General features: G+C 37.1%; 1 protein-coding gene across 2 annotated transcripts in view; it reads left to right on the top strand.

The window, feature by feature from the left end:
* Positions 1-17061, top strand: part of SPICE1 (spindle and centriole associated protein 1) — a 62756-nt gene that overhangs the window by 25336 nt on the left and 20359 nt on the right. For both annotated transcript variants that reach the window (XM_053663124.1, XM_037136889.2), the window contains exons 8-9: positions 15882-16024; positions 16762-16899. In XM_053663124.1, coding sequence (XP_053519099.1) covers positions 15882-16024; positions 16762-16899 — 281 coding nt within the window. The remainder of the gene's footprint in view (positions 1-15881; positions 16025-16761; positions 16900-17061) is intronic.

Here is a 17061-nt window from a genome sequence, read left to right as displayed (position 1 = left end):
GGGAGCCTGGTATGGGGTTGGGACTCCTCACTCCCTAGATATCCTCCTGAATTTTTATCTACCACATGTGGTTGTGGGACCAGTCTGTTCCATGTCTCCCCCCCTCCTACCAGTTTGGACAGATGCGGTTTCTTTAATTCTGTAGTTGACAGACTTCCACTCAACTTGTTTTTTTGCCAGTTCTGAATGATGGTTATTTTATACAAGGAGGCAAGCCATGTTTACCTATGTTGCCACCTTGACCAGAAGTCTCTGCTAGGATTTCTTATTTTTTTTCTCATGGCTCTATAACATTTCACTGTGTGTGTGTATCTGTCTGTTCATCTCACATCTTTATTCACTCAGCTGTTGACAGACACTTAGGTTATTTCCATCTTGGCAACTGTGGAAAATGCTGCAGTCAACATGGGAATACAGATAACTTAGGGGTCCTGTTTTCATTTTCTGTGGCTATATACCCATAAGTGGAATTGCTGGATCATATGGTAGTCCTATTTGTAATGTTTTGAGAAACACTGTACTGTTTTCCATAGTGGCTATACCATTTATATTCCCATCAGTAGTGAACAAGGGTTCCCTTTTCCTCACATCATCACTAACACTTTTTACCATTTGACTTTTTCATGATAGCCATCCTAATGGGTGAAGTGATATCTCACTGTGGTTTTGATTTGTATTTTCTTGATGATTAGTGATGTTGTGCACCTTTTTATGCACCTGTTGGCTGTTTGCATATCTTTGGAACAAAGTATCTGTTCAAGTCCTCTGCCTATTTTTTTTTGTGGGGGAAGGAAAATGAATTAAGTTTTACTTATTCTAGGGCAAAGTTAAAGGGTCCTTTTGTTTCATTTTTAAAAATCAAATCCTTGCACATTATTAACAAACAAACAAAAGCCCTGTTCATTTGCCATGATACACTTGGAAGTGAAACAAATAAGCTATAACTACAGATAGTGATGTAACATGAAAAACCAGGAAAGGAAAAAAAACAAAACCAAAAACAAAATCCAACCAGGGGTGTGGGGACCCTGCTTATAAACACAGTGCCAACAACACTGTTTTGGTGGCTGATGATTTTCAGAGCATTTCTTTTTTAATATCCAAAGATCATTCTTAGCAAAGTCCCATGGGATTCTACAAAATTCTTATTTGCTCTTCTTTAATGTGTAATATTATGCTTGATAAATAAAGGGTTCTCTGCCCTTGTTTTAAATTGAATTGTTATTATTATTTTGCTATTGTCGTATGAGTTCTTTATATATTTTGAATATTACCCCCTTAACAGATAAAAGATATAGATATTTTCTCCCATTTCAAAAGTTGACTTTTCATTTTGTTGATTGTTTCGTTTGCTGTGCAGAGCTTCTTGGTTTGATGTAGTCTCACATTCATATTTCTTTTTGTGGCTTATGATTTTGGTATCATATGTAAAAAATTGTTGCCCGATTAATGTCAAGGAGCTTTTCCCTATGTTTTGTTCTAGGAATTTTACCATTTCAGGTCTTTAATCCATTTTGAGTTAATTTTTGTAAGTGGTGTGAGATAGGGATCCAATTTTGTTCTTCTGTACTTGTTTGTCCAGTTTTATCAATACTATTTTATTGAAGAAACTATCCTTCCCCCTTGTCAGCAATTAGTTTACTGCTTATGTAAAGGTTTTTTCTTGGCTCTTGACTCTGTTCTATTAGTCTTTGTGTCTATTTTTTTTAAATCCTCACATTAGGACATGCTTATTGATATTTTTAGAGAGGGAGAGAAACATCAATATGAGAGAGAAACATCAATCAGTTGCCTCTCGTATGTGCCCTGATCAGGGGCCAAACCCTCAACTTAGGTATGTGCCCTGACTGGGAATCCAGTCAACAATCCTTTGGTTTACAGGACGATGCTCCAACCAATTGAGCCACGCAGGCCAGGGTGGTCTTTGTATCTATTTTAATTCTAGTCTATTTTCTGCTGATAACAATTTAACTTTGTTGCATACACTTTATCCTTGTACTCACCCCTTTTGTTTTTGATGTTACCATTTATGTCTTTTTATATTGTGTATCTGTAACAGTGTGTTGTAGCAATAGATATTTTAATACCGTTGATCTTTAATCTTTATCCTAGTGTTAAGTATTTAACATATCACTGTATAATGGTATTACAGTGGTTTGAATCTGACTATATTCTTAGGTTTACCAGTGTATTACATATTTTCAAATGTTTTCATTTACTAATTGGGGTCTTTTCCTTTTGGCTTGAACTCCTATCAGCATTTTTTATCAGAGGCAGGTTTAATAGTGATGAATTCTCTCAGCTTTTGTTTATTAGGTAAAGTCTTTATCTCACCTTCATTTCTGAAGGACATATTTGCTGGATAAAGTATTCCTGGTTGGCAGTTTCCTTCTTTTAGCACTTTGAATATGTCATTCCATTCTATTCTGGTCCATAAGGCCTCTGTTGAGAAATTCAAGGCCATTTACTGTGTTTTATGTTTTTTTTAAAATTAGTTTTAAGTATATTTTCACTTTAGGAAAGGTTTTATTTTGCTAGATATGCATTTTTAAAATATATTTTATTGCTTATGCCATTACAGTTGTCCTATTCCCTCCCCTTAATTCCCCTCTACCCTGCACACCCCTCCCCCACCATTCCCCCCTTTCGTTTATGTCCATGTGTCACAAGTTCTTTAGATTCTATGTTTTCCCTACTATTTTTGCCCTCCCCCTGTCTATTTTCTACCTACCATCTATACTACTTATTCTCTGTACCTTCTCCCCCCTTCTCCTCCTCCCACTCCCCTGTTGCTAACCCTCCATGTGATCTCCATTTCTGTGGTTCTGTTCCTGTTTTAGGTGTTCACTTAGTTTGCTGTCGTTTTAGGTGTGGTTGTTAATAACTGAGTTTGCTGTCCTTTCACTGTTCATCTTTTTTATCTTCTTTTTCTTAGATAAGTCCCTTTAACATTTCATATAATAAGGGCTTGGTGATGATGAACTCCTTGAACTTGACCTTATCCGAGAAGCACTTTATCTGTCCTTCCATTCTAAATGAAAGTTTTGCAGGATAGAGCAATCTTGGATGTAGGTCTTTGGATTTCATGACTTGGAATACTTCTTTCCAGCCCTTTCCTGCCTGTAAGGTCTCTTTTGAGAAATCGGCTGACAGTCTGATGGGAACACCTTTTAGGTGACTGTCCTCTTATCTCTTGCTGCTTCTAGGATTCTCTCCTTCATTTTAATCTTGGCTAATGTAATGATGATGTGCCTTGGTGTGTTCCTTCTTGGGTCCAACTTCTTTGGGACTCTCTGAGCTTTCTGGCTTTCCTGGAAGTCCATTTCCTTTGTCAGATTGGGGAAATTCTCCTTTCTTATTTGTTCAAATAAGTGTTCCACTGGTGGCTGTTCCTGTTCCCCTTCTGGTACCCCTGTAGTTCGGATGTTGGAATGTTTCAAGATGTCCTAGAGGTTCCTAAGCCTCTCCTCATTTTTTTTTTGAATTCTTGTTTCTTCATTCTTTTCTGTTTGGTCATTTTTTTCCTCCTTCTGGTCCACTCCCTAGATTTGAGTCCCAGTTTTCTTTCCATCACTGTTGGTTTACTGTGCATTTCCCTTCATTTCAATTAGTTTAGCCTTCATATGTTCCTCTAATTTGTGACTAAAATCAACCATTTCTGTGAGCATCCTGACCACCAGTGTTTTGAACTGTGCATCTGAAAGGTTATCTATCTCTTGGTCACTTAGATTTATTGGCTCTGGCGCTTTGTGCTGTTCTTCTTGAGCCATAATGTGTCAGTCTATTCCCGCTTGTTAAGTATAAAGGGTGGAGCCTTAGGTGTTCACTAGGATAGAGCTGCCCAGGTTGCTGGGTTGTGATGCTGTATGTGGGGGCGGGGTCAGAGAGGAGCAATGGCGTTTGTTCTGCTCTCTCTCGGATTTTTGTCCCCTCTGCCACTTCTTGCAAGCAAATTGGGCCCTTCTGGTGCTGGTTCCCAGGTATGTGGGCATGTGCACCCTCCAGGACCCTGTGGGTCTCTCCAACGAACTCTCTGAGCCTGGGAGCTTCTCCTAGCACCTCAACCCTGAAGGTTTTTCCAATTGGTGCTTTCAGGCTCTAATTCCCATCGCTGGGGCCCTGGCCTGGGTGGTCTGTCTCACTGCTCGCTCCTTTGCTTGGTTTATCTGCACTTGAATGTGTGACCACGGTCAGCCAGCCACCTTTCACCCCCACTGGGTCTGCCTGTTGCCACCCTACGCCTGGGATCCGCCAACCACCGCCTGAACTCCTACACTCCTGGGTTGGTCCAACGGATCTTTCCTGCTGGACCCCACTCCGCCATGGACTCTGCCCCTCTTACCAGTCTGAGTGAATGGTTCGTTGTTGTCGGACTTCTGTACAATTTAATTTTCTGTGTTTTGGCTGCATTTTTGTTACTAAAACTTTGTTGTCTTCAAACTTGGTTGTGCGAGGAGGAACGGTGTTTCCACCTACGCCTCCATCTTGACTGGAAGTCCTGATAGATATAATTTGAAAAAAGTAAGAATAATATAAAAATTCCTGTATACTTTTCACCTAGATTCACTAATTGTTAACCTTGTATGTATTTCCCTATCATTTTTCTGTCTCTGTGTGCACACATGTATTTGGGGGTAAGCTGCATCCTTCATGTTCTTTTATTTCTCAGTATGGGAGTGGATATTTGCTTAGGACAAGATCATTCATTTATACAACCACAGTGCAATGATCACAATGGATAAATCATACTGATTCAATAGTAATCTATAGATATTCAAATTTCTTCAATTGTCTCTTCAATATTATTTATGGTCACTTTTTTTAGTGTTTTAAGAACCAGTCATGATCACTTATTACATTTAGTTTTCATGTTTCTTTCATCTTCTTAAACTTGGAAACTTTTAAAATTTCATTTTGGTGTTTCCTTGTCTTTCATAACATTTACAGTTTTGAAAAACTACAGGCCAGTTATTTTATAGAATGTCCTCTAATTTGGCTGTGTCTCGTATTTCCTTGTGATTTGGCACAGACCTGGCACAGGTTATACATTTTGTGGTTTTGGTTTTTTTTTGCCTCAAAAAGTGACATTTATTCAAAGGAAAAAGAAAAAAAATGACAAGATGTCCATCCCTCGGCTCCCTTCCCACCCCCCTCCGGCTCCTCCTCAGCCCCACAAGGGCTGAACCCTGGCTGGGGTGAGGTGGTGGGCCAGCCCCTCTCAGATGAGGTCAGCAACATTGAGGGGCATCTCCTCAATAGAGGTGTTGTAGAAGGTTTCGATGTCTCGCAGTGTCCTCTTGTCTTCTTCTGTCACCATGTTAATAGCTACACGCTTACGGCCAAAACGTCCACCCCGGCTGATTCTGTGGATATAGTTTTCCCTGTTGGTGGGAAGGTCATAGTTGATGACTAAAGAAACCTGCTGCACATCAATGCCTCTGGCCTACGGCAACAAAAAAGGACTTCATCAGTGAGAAGAGGGCACAATCTATCCAGAAGAAACCTGGGATTTGAATGTACAGGTTATACATTTTGGACAGGAATACCTCTAAAGTGATACTAAGTCTTCATTGCATTACCACACAAGGCAGTGATATCATTGGTCCCATTATTGGTGCTATTAACTTCGATTGCTTTGTTAAAGTGATGCCTGCCAGATTTCTACAATGGATTATAATTTATTCCTTCTGTTATTTATTTTGATGTTCATTTATCGTATATTAGGCCAATAGGAGCTTCCTGAAGTCATTCCTATGTCCTTTTGACTTATCCCCATCATTTTTAAGCTTTTAATTTTTAGTGCAACATAATGTTTCAGACTAATAATACTATTTTTCTGCCCTTGCCCTTTAATCAGCCATTTATTTAAGAAGCCTTGCTTATTTTATTGAAGAAGGGTATTTAGAGACTAAGATCTAGTTACTAGTGTGCTCAGTCCCGCTGACATGTCGTTGCTTTCCTACCCTTTCAGCACACACACATACGCAGGAGTCCACACACACCGGTAGTTATGCACATGTCCATATCAACAACACCTGTTTGTCTGTTATCCATAACTCCTGAGTTTATGCTGATGTCTCTAAGTTCAGTTTAATGTTGTTGGCTATTTCTTAGCCTGTGCCATGTCATTCTTGTAACTCTCTTCTTTCATAGTGAAAAACATGTCTGAAAACATTACACAATATATTTGATCACATACAATCTGGCAATACATAAGACATAGTTTTGGAATTCCTGCTCCCATAGTACCATGGAAGAAAACCTACTACTAACTAGAGTTCAGGATAATTTGCAGATGTTTTAAATGTTATTTCATTCATTTGGAATATATTAGATTTATTTGTTTCTATGTGTATTCACATTTAATTTTTTTCCTTCATCCTTCTGAAAAAACTACACAGAAGACTATATTAGAGTAGTGTTACGCACTCCCTATCCCTTCTAATCAGTTCTCACTTACCCTTACCTTGTCGGTAATCAGTTTTATCAGTTTTTTCTTCCTTTTCTTTTTTAAAATGTAATTTGACATATATTTTTATTTTTTTCTTACAAAAGAGATAGTGTACCATATTGACTTTTATAACTTAGAGAATATACTCTGGAAATCACCTTTAAGCAGTTTATAAGTTCACAGAGCTCTCCCATTTTCCTCCTCCTCTTCCTCCTCCTCCTCCTTCTGTTTCTACAGGGCATATCACTAAGTTCCATGTGGTGTATTTGACCACTCTCCTATACCTATATGAACATTTAGGTTGTTTCCAATTCAGTTATAAAAATGCAGTGAATAACTTGTGAATGTGTGTTTTTGTATTGTTGAAGGTCCATATTTAAGTAAATTGTTAGGAGTGGGATTTGGGGATTAAAGGTAAATGCTGTGTAATTTTGTTTAAAAATTACCAAATTCTGCTGTATGAGGGCTGTAGTATTTTGTATTCCCATTGGCAATATATAAGAATGCCTGCCTGCACCAGAGTATGTCGTGAGACAGGTTTTTCCTTATTTCATTGGTGAGAAATGGTACTGTAGTACAGTTTTGACTGTTTCCTCTGAGTAAAATAGAAAAAAAATTTTAAAGATTTTATTTATTTATCTTTAGAGGGGAAGGGAAGGAGAGAGGGAGAGAAACATCAATGTGTGGTTGCCTGTCATGTGTCCCCTGTTGGGAACTGGCCTGCAACCCAGGATGTGCCCTGACTGGGAATTTAACCTCGATCCTTTGGTTTGCAGACCCACGCTCAATCCACTGAGCTATACCAGCCAAGGAAGAAAAATTTTTATATATATAAGGGACAGTACAATGAATAATTTGTTAATGTCTTTATTCTATTTTTCTTTTAGGATATTGATCCTTTATTTCTTAATTTGTAAGCATTTTTTATATATTGAGGATGTTAGTATTTTACCAGTATAATATGTTATATTTTCTCCCAGTTTCTTTTTGTCTTTCCAATTTGCTATGACATTTTTTTACTAGGCAAAAGACTTTAAAAATATATATGTAGTTTGAATTTATTATTTTTTTGCATGTGTATCTTGAATCATACTCTGTAATTTTTTTCTAAAATCAGTTGTAGAGGAATTCACCCATGTTTTCTTCTAATACTTACATGTTTTATTTTTTACATTCAGTTCTCTGAATCATTTAGAGTTTACTTTGGTATATAGTATGAGGTATGGATCTAAGTTTTATCTTTTTCTAAATGGGTGTTGAATTGTCCCAACCCCATTTATTAAAAGACTGTCTTTGCCCCAGTGATTAGAGATGCCATCTGTACACATAACTTACCGTATGTACTTGGATCTGTTTCTGGACTTCCAGTTCTAGTCTACTGACTTTCTGTAGTCATGCTTCAGTACTATATGTTTTAAGTAGAGAGAGTTGACAGTGTTTTGATAGACTTTACTAATAGCTTTATTCAGAGTTTTCTTGATGATTTTTTAAATTATATTTTATTCATTATGCTATTGCAAACATCCCAATTTTTCCCCTTTTGACCCCCTCCTCCCAGAACCCTCTACCCTCCAGTCATCCCTTGCTTATTAGTTCATGTCTATGGATCATGCCTATAAGTTCTTTGGCTTCTCCATGTCCTATACTATTCTTCACCTTCCCCTGTCTATTCTGTACCTTCCCATTAAGCTCCTTAATCCCTGTACCTTCTCCCCATTCTCCCCCTTATCCTTCCCACTGATAACCCTTCACATGAACTCCATGCCTATGATTCTGTTCTTATTCTAGTTGTTTGCTTAGTTTTTTTATTTTTGTTGTTTAGATTCAGTTAGTAATAATTATCAGTTTGTTGTTTTTTAGTATTCATAGTTTTTATCTCCTTTTTCTGAAATTAATCTCTTTAATATTTCATGTAATAATGGCTTGGTGATGATGAACTCCTTTAGCTCTATCTTGTCTGGGAAGCACGTTATCTGCCCTTCCATTCTAAATGATAGCTTTGCTGGACAGAGTAATCTAGGTTGTAGGATTTTGCTTTTCATCACTTTGAATACTTCTTACCTTCTTGGCTGCAAAATTTCTTCTGAGAGCTGATAGTGTTACAGTAACTCCTTTGTAGACAACTCTTTGCTTTTCTTTTGCAATTTTTAAGATTGCCTCTTGGACTTTAACTTTTGGCATTTTAATTATGATGTGTCTTGGTGTGTCCCTCTTTGGGTCTGACTTGTTTGGGACTCTCTGTGTTTCCTGGACTTCTATGTCTATTTTCTTTATCAAATCAGGGAAGTTTTCTTTCATTATTTTTTCAAATAAGTTTTGTTTCTTGTTGTTCCTCTTCTCCTTCTGGCACCCCTGTGACTTGGATGTTGGCACATTTGGAGATGTCTCAGAATTCTCTTATACTCTTGTCATATTTTAAAATTTTTGTTTCTTAATTCTGTTCTGGTTGAATGTTTATTTCTTATGTTCCAAATCATTGATTTGAATCCCAGATGCCTTTCCTTCACTGTTGGTTCCCTGTGGATTTTTCTTTATTTCACTTAGTGTAGCTTTCCTTTCTTCCCTTGTGGTTTTGTTATACTCAGTGAGTTCTCTGAGCATCCTAATCAGCAGTGTTTTGAACTTCACATCTGATAGGTTGGCTATCTCTGTTTCATTTAGCTCTTTTTCTGGGGTTTTGTTCTGTTCCTTCATTTGGGCCATATTTCTTCATCTCCTCAATTTGGCAGCCTCCCTGTGTTTGTTTCTGTGTATTAGGTACAGCTGCTTTGACTCCCTGACTTATTACATTGTATGGGGTGGAGCCTTAGGTAACTGCTGGAGCAGGGCAACACATTTCATTACTTTGTGGCTCTATGAGGGGGAGGTGTCAGAGAGGGGACAGTGCCACTACCTGGCTTCTGGATATTTGCCTGGTACCATTTCCAGTCATTTCACCCACTTCCATATATGACTGTTGTCCTTCTGGCTGTTGCTCTGCTGGCAATTCCCAGGGTGGGTGGATTTGCATATGTTCAAAGCCCCATGCAGGCCCTTTAAACAGTCTCTCCTGAGAAACACAGCAATTTCTTATGCTACCCTAACCCCCACGGGTTTTTACAGCCATAAATTGCGAGTCTCCATCTTCCTGAGCTGAAACCTGGGCTGTGCGTTCTTTCCTCACTTGCTCCAAGGTATCCCTCTGAATTTTTATCCACTGCAGGTGACTGTGGGACCGCCTTTCCGCGGCCACTGCCATGCTCTGTGCCACACCTGTCCTCTCCGCCTCAACTCCCTGTCTCTGCACCTCCTTCCTGTCTGGATGAATTTGTTTTTAAATCCTTGGTTGTCAGACTTCCATACAGTTTGGTTTCTGCCAGATTTGGTGTTTTTTGTTTTGAGGTTATTTGTGATTTTTCTTGTGGTTGCATGAGGAGGCAAAGTGTGTTTACTTATATCTCCATCTTGACTGGAAGCTGCTTAATGATTCTAACATGTTTACTTTTTTGTATGAACTTTGGTATCAACTTATGAAGCTAATAAAAGGTTACTGGTATTTTTGTCATATTAGTAAATTAACTAGAGAGCACAGATATCTTTATTATGTTGTTTTACTGTTCTAGCACAAAGAATGTTTTTCCACTTGTTAGTTTTTTGTTTTTGAAGAGTATTTTAATGAAGTTTTTCTCATACAGGTTTTGCTCATTTCTTGTTACATTTATTCCTATGTATCATATATTTTTGGTTACCCTTAAATGGGGTTTTCTCTTCCATTATACCCTCTAACTAGTTATTGTTTATATTTATTTAGATTACACTGTTGATTTCAGTGTATTATTTTGGTATCCTGCTACCTTATTGACTCTTGATTGAGTTAGGTTAGCAATGATTTTCAGGGGTTTTTTTCTTTGTTGTTTAGGTATTGTATTATAATATCTGCAGATGACGTAGTTTTACTTGGTCCCTAAGTCTTATGCCTCTGGTTGACTTTCTTTTGTATGTTGCAGTAGCTACAGGACAATGTTAAGTGACAGAAGAGATAGTGGGTATTCTTTTGTTGGTTCTGATTTGTGAAAATGACACTATTGTTTTCTTTTAAGTAAGATGCTGACTTTAATACTGAGGGTTATTTTTTAAAAAACAGTTCTAAGGAAATATCTATCAATTACTGTTTTCTTGAAATTTTTTGACAAGAATGAGAACTGAATTTTTCCAAGACTTTTTCAACATTTACAGAGATCATCATGTAATTTTCCTGCTTAGATCTATTACTATGATAATTATATTATGGATTTCCTAATGTTGAACTATCCTTGCTTTCCTGAAATAAATTACACTTGGCCCTGGTATATTACTTTTAATTATTGTGGTGTTGATATTGTTTATTAATATTTTACTTAGCATTTTGCATTAATATTAATAAGTGATATTGTCTACAATTTTTAAATTTTAGAATATCAGGTTGAAGTAACATTGATATACTTGATTTCATAAGAAGAATGTAAGGCTCTAATTTTTAAGTACTGGAACAGTTTATGTAGCATTGGGATTATCTGTTCTTTGAAGATTTGGTAGAATTCCCCTGTGAACTATTCGATCCTTGTGCTTTTATGGTGGGGAAATGCCTTACTAACTTTATTTCTTCTATGGAAATGGGATTATTTAAACCTTGTATTTGTAGCTTAGCCAATTTTGGTGAATTATGATTTTTTAAGATCTTACTGATTTTATTTAGGTTTATCAGTATATTGACACAGAGGTGTGTGAATAATCTGTATACTGCTAAAAAATGTTTTCTGTTTCAGTGCTTATTTCTCCCTCATCATTTCTTCTGGTCCCCCTTCCCCCTATTAAAATTGGTTAGTGGTTTGTCTACTTTGTTAAATTTCCAAAGAACAAGGATTTTCACTTATTAATCAGAGCTACCATTTTCTGATTTCTTTATCATCAGTTTTTGTTTTTGTGTTCATTTTCTTTATTGTCCTTTCTTTGTTTCCTTTTTTTTTTCTAGTATTTTGAGTTGGGAATTTATTTTTATTTGTTTATTCTTAACTGACATTTTTAAGATTCTAAATTTTTCTGTAAACACTGCTTTTAATGTGTACTGTATATTTCAATATATAGTGTTTTGTTTTTTTAGAAATTAAGTAATTTTAGTTTATGTTTTTCTCTTTTTCCTAACAGTTGTTTAATAGGTTTAAAAAAATGTTTCCAGATGGAAAAACCTCTTTGTTGTTTTGTTTTATTATTCTTAGTTTGATTACATTACATTCAGAGTATGGTTTGTAATATTTTTACTTGTAGAACTTAATGATGTTTTCTTTGTGACGTAATGTATGATCAAATTTTTGTGAATGTTCCATGTGTATTCCTGAGAAGATGTATTCTCTATTAGCAAGGTACAAGGTTCTAAACGTATATCCACAAGATCCACTTCATTATGTTGTTAATGTCTTCTGTATCCCGTTTTTGTTTTAATCTTAGAGCTACAAGTAAATATAGTGAATGTGCATCTCAGTTTTTTTATGACATTTCCCTAATTAACTCTTTGTTGGATCTCTCAGATAAAGTTTATAGGGATTTTGAATATTGTATTCCCTGATTTCTTGTACGTTTCAGAGTTTTTCTGTGGCTTTGATACTTGATGGACAACTTAGATGGATATAAATTCTTTGGTTCATATTTTTTCCCTCCTTAACTTTCTTGAAAATGCTACTTTACTCATCATTTGCTTTGAATGTTGCCTTTGAGAAGTCTGATTCTAGGATAATTTTCTTGCCTTTTTGTTTTATTTTATTACTTTAAAAAGATTTTAAATACTTTATAGAGAGGTGAGGGAGGGAGAAAGAGAGTGAGAGAAACATTGATGCAAGAGGAGGAACATCAACTGGTTGCCTCTGGCACATTCCTCCTGGGGACTGAACCTGCAACCCAGGCATGTGCCCTGACCAGGAATTGAACTGGTGACCATTAGCTTTGTGGGATGATGCCCAACCAACTGAGCCACACTGGTCAAGATTACATGTCCTTTTAAATAATTGGACACTTTTGTCTAGTGACTTGATATTTAACTTTAGCATTTATATTTATAATTTTATTTCCTTTATATTTATATTTAAATTTAAATTTTATTTCCTTTATCTCAGATTTAAATATTGCTAAGTTATGCCATAGAGTTTACCTTTCCAGGTCAATTCAAGCCAGTTAACTCTTTCATATATGGATTTTTTTTAAAGTTTTGGTTTATAGTTTTAAATTCTATATAGCTGGTTTCTTTTTTTTCAGTGAGTCCTTTTTTCTTTTTCTTTTTTATCTTTTCTGTCTTTCAAGTACTTTCTCTGTAGCCATTTTTATTTTTCTTAATCTTATTTTTAATCTTTTTGTTGTTATCCTATAATTCATCAGTGTTTATTATTAAATATTTATTTAACATTTCTCCATTGGACATATTATACTTTGTTATTTATTTTTCAGGTAGTTTTTCTTTTTCTTGGATTTACTTCCTGAGTTTAATCAATTCTTGTTTTATTTCTTTCTGGTTTTAACCCATTGTTTTTGTTTTAGTGTTTGATTTTCTGATTCAAGATTTTGGAGATATATCCAAATACTTGTTTAAATATATTTTATTTCTTTTAAAGTTTTGTGTTATAGTTTTGTTCTGCTTTTTGGGGGACAAACAGGTGTGGGTGAATTTTCATTAGCTGAAATCTTTCAGTTTAAATTTTCTATTTCTATTCAAGTCTGTTTTGGTAAATTATCTTTTTTTAGGAACATATCCATTTTATTTAGGTTTATAGATACATTGCCATTGTTATATTGCCTTTTTATGGATGTATACAACTGCAAAATCCCTTTTTGGTCAGATAGGGTAACACAGGTTCCAGGGATTAGGTTGTACGTAACTTTGGGGGATTCGTCTTCCTTTTTTTAAAAAAAGAAAGATTTTACTTATTTTTAGAGAGAGGGGGAGGGAGGGAGGAAGAGAGGGAGAGAAACATCGATGTGCGAGGTAGACATCAATCTGTTGCCTCTTGCACACCCCCAAATGGAGATGTGGCCTGCAACCAAGAATCTAACCAGCAATGCTTTGGTTTGCAGGCTGGCACTCAATCCACTGGGCCATACCAGTTGGGTGTGGGGGATTATTCTTAAGTCTACCATAGATGGTATTGTATTTTTTCTTTTTGTTATTATTTAATGTAACCAGACTCTTAAACATTAGAGACAGAAATGTGAATTCATACTAGTTTGGATTTTCCCAATTTGTACAGGAATTTTATTCCAACACTTGTCTTAGTATTTGTCCTGAAGTTTATTTAGACTTAGACCTAGCACTGTCTTACAGAGGAGTCTCCCTGTGACTAGACTACATTGCGGAGTTTTTGTTTAATATAAGACTTTATAGCAACTAATGTTCATTGTGCTGCCTGGAGGTTGCTTGATAGCAACTTCATTTGGATGAGGTTTGTGGTGCCACTAAAGGAGATTTTGCTTGTCCTGGTTGGTTTGTTTGTTTTTTTGGTAATGGCTTTATTTATTTATAGTGCACATATCATATAGTTCACCCATTTAAAGTGTGATATTTGATGATTTTGAGTATATTCACAGAATTTTGCAGTCTACACTGAATTTTAAAATATTTGCATTACCTCTAAAAGATACCCTACATTCTTTAACAGCCAAACCCTAATTTCCTCCAAAACTCTTGAGCTCTATCTAATCTATTAGTTTAATCTATTTTCTGTGTCTGTGGATTTGCCTATTCTGGACATTTCGTAGATATAGAATCATGCAATATGTGGTCTTTCGTGTCTGGTATGTTTTCAAGATTCATCCATGTTTTAGGTTGTAGCTATATCAGTGCTTCATTCATTTTTATGGCTCCATAATATTTCATTGTGTGGAAATATATCACATTCATCACCTGGTGGATGCTTGGTTGTTTCTGCTTTTTGGCCTCCTAGCTCTGTTAAGTCATAGTCTAATTGAGAAATAGACAACTGGAGGTTAAAACACCAGTTTTATCGATGATGAAGATATTTACAGCAAAAAGCTTCACTCTATATTTTTCTACACTACAGCTCTTCTTCCCACTCCCTGTCTCTGCTCCTCAACACACAGGGCAGAGTCTGCTTCAGTCACTTCGCTTCAGTAATGATGGGCAGAGACAGTGTCCTGAGTGTTACCAGACAGGGACTGTCTGGAGTAGGTCTGCCTCAGGCCTGCACTCAGGCCAGCCTATAGTGTGTGGGTTCTTGACTTGGTGTAGGAAAGATTTCACAGCATGAGTCCAGATGATTTTGAGAGTGTGTTGATTAAGGCTGGTACAGTGGAACAACTTAGGGTAGAAGAGGCAACAGGAGAGTTAATGGGTAGAGCCTTGGCAGTGCTCTGCTTTGGCTTCCTAGAAATAGTACAAGAAAGGAGGGAGCTGAGGCTGGGCTGCCGTTAGCTCACTGGGAAGTCAGAGAAAAGGGGACCTTGGAGACAGGATCAGAGATCAAACTGCCGCTGCCTGTTGGTTCCCTGGTTGCAAGTCTCATGGAGACCCTTAGGGTCTAGGAGGATGCAAAAAGTTCATGCCAGGGAAGGGGCATGGGTGTGCCCACCCTGAGTCTTTGTCCTGAGGGTTTTTTATCTTTTTTTTTCCTGTGGGTGAGAATCTTAGGGGGGTGTTTCAGGTGAATATTCAGGAGCTTTCCAGGTGCATTTTTCATATGTTCATGCATTACAATGAGTGTACTGGGATGTGACTATTCTCTGGTCTGTTTTACTTTAATCTTGGGTCTGTCTGGCGTTTAATGGGCTTTTTGGTTATTTGTTCCCCTGACTTACTGTGTCCTTGAGTTTAGCTGGCACAAATGGCATTAACTGGGTCTCTGTTTTGTATTTCCCAGGCCAGGGAAATTTAAGCTATGTATTCTCTAGTTAGGGGGGAATTATAAACCATTTGCTCTCAAGTGCCCTTGTTTGGAAGAGATAAGGTCTTGGGATTCACCAGCTGGCTGTAAGTTGTTCAAATTGTTTGGCCTTGTTTCATTGTCTTGTCTGTTTCCTTATTCCACTTGCCTGGAAATTTTTCTAGCTTCTTAACTCTCCTCTCACCTGAGAACAGGCTTCTTAGTAGGAGAGAAAAACCAAAAGGAACCAAGCCATGTGCTTTCTCTAGAGAAAGAGAGGAGGAGGGAACTTATACCACTTCAGAAAGTGCAAAATGTCCCTGCTTTGGGAGCCCACATAGACTGGGAACTGGGAGAGAGATGGAATGTTTCCTCCTAACGCCAAGAAGACTGGCATTTTAGCCTTCTGTCTTAAAAGTTAAAGCAAAACAGAGTTTTTTCTTTGATTATGAGTTATAAAAAGTTTCTTCAAATCCAATATGTAAACAGTTGAACAGTCTAAATGGTAGCACTTATTAATTCTAATATAGCTGTTGCCTCATAATTTATAGGTTTCTTCACCAACTAAAAGAAGATAATTCTGAGTTAATTAATAAACTGTGGGCTGATATTCAACATAAAATAGCAACACAGTCTCAAATACCAAGCCCTCCAGAAACTCCATCATCTGCCTCTCCATCAGAAGGACAAAAAGGTACATTTTCCCACTGTATTATTTCTCACAGGGGGATAGTGATATGGACCCTGGCTTGTGGGGTCCGGGACATTGTGGATGAGATATGAGAAATTCACATGGACTACTGAGTCCCGTGGAGGAAAAGGGATGGTGCAGCTTCTCTCTCAAGAGGAGAAAAAGCCTCAGCCTGTGCCTTGACAGGCCTTTATTGCTTTTTCTGGGCACGTTACATGATGGTCCTCATTTACTATGCACAGGTTCACTTTAGGTGGTTACCTTTTACAGAAAACAAAGGAGATAGTGCAGCTAATCACGTCGCAGAAGAGGGATATTTGCAAATGCAAAGGGAAAAGTGGTTGAACCAGTTACACTCCATACTGGAGAGGTTTAGCACAGACTTTAGGAAGTTACAGTAAACACTTCTGCCTCAATTTAGGGTGAGGGAATTTTAGCAAAAGCAAGTCTCAAAGCAGCTTAGGTACAGTGCAGGCCTGATTCCTTATGGGAGAACCTGTCCATGGGCGTGGGTCCAGTGTATCAGACCTCACTTTCCACTGGGAGCTGGGCCCATTCCACACCGAACAGTCTCTGATATGATAGCTTACTTGATTATGTTATTTCTCGAACACAGTAATTTTTAAAAGAGTTAACTGAATTTTGACTGTCTTAGCCTAATGAAGATACTGATTGATCTGCCAATTGAAATGCTTTAAACATTTCACCTGAGGTACTTGTGGAACTATTCTTTCTTTTAGCTGCTCTGAATGCTACCAATGCAGTTAAGAGAATCCACACCAGGCTTCAGCCCGAGGAATCCACTACGTCTGTGGCCTCCAGCTATGCTGTGGGACAAGTGCTCAACTCGAGGAAGCAAACACAGCCATTGAATAAAGGTTTAGTCCTCTCATTTACAAAGATGAATTATTAAACATTTAACTTCATAGAACTATTTAATATTTTAGTAAATGTTTTTTCCTTTAAATTCATTCAGTTGGATCTAGCTAAAAGTAAGAACTTGTTGAGTGGTAGCTAAGAAATGTCCCCTTTTATCCCAT

Source organism: Artibeus jamaicensis, unplaced genomic scaffold (genome assembly GCF_021234435.1).
Source record: "Artibeus jamaicensis isolate MK-2021 breed Jamaican fruit bat unplaced genomic scaffold, CSHL_Jam_final contig_3126, whole genome shotgun sequence".
NCBI classification, from domain to species: domain Eukaryota; kingdom Metazoa; phylum Chordata; class Mammalia; order Chiroptera; family Phyllostomidae; genus Artibeus; species Artibeus jamaicensis.
Note: the sequence above shows the minus strand (reverse complement) of the source record. Positions and strands in the feature narration are given on the sequence as shown.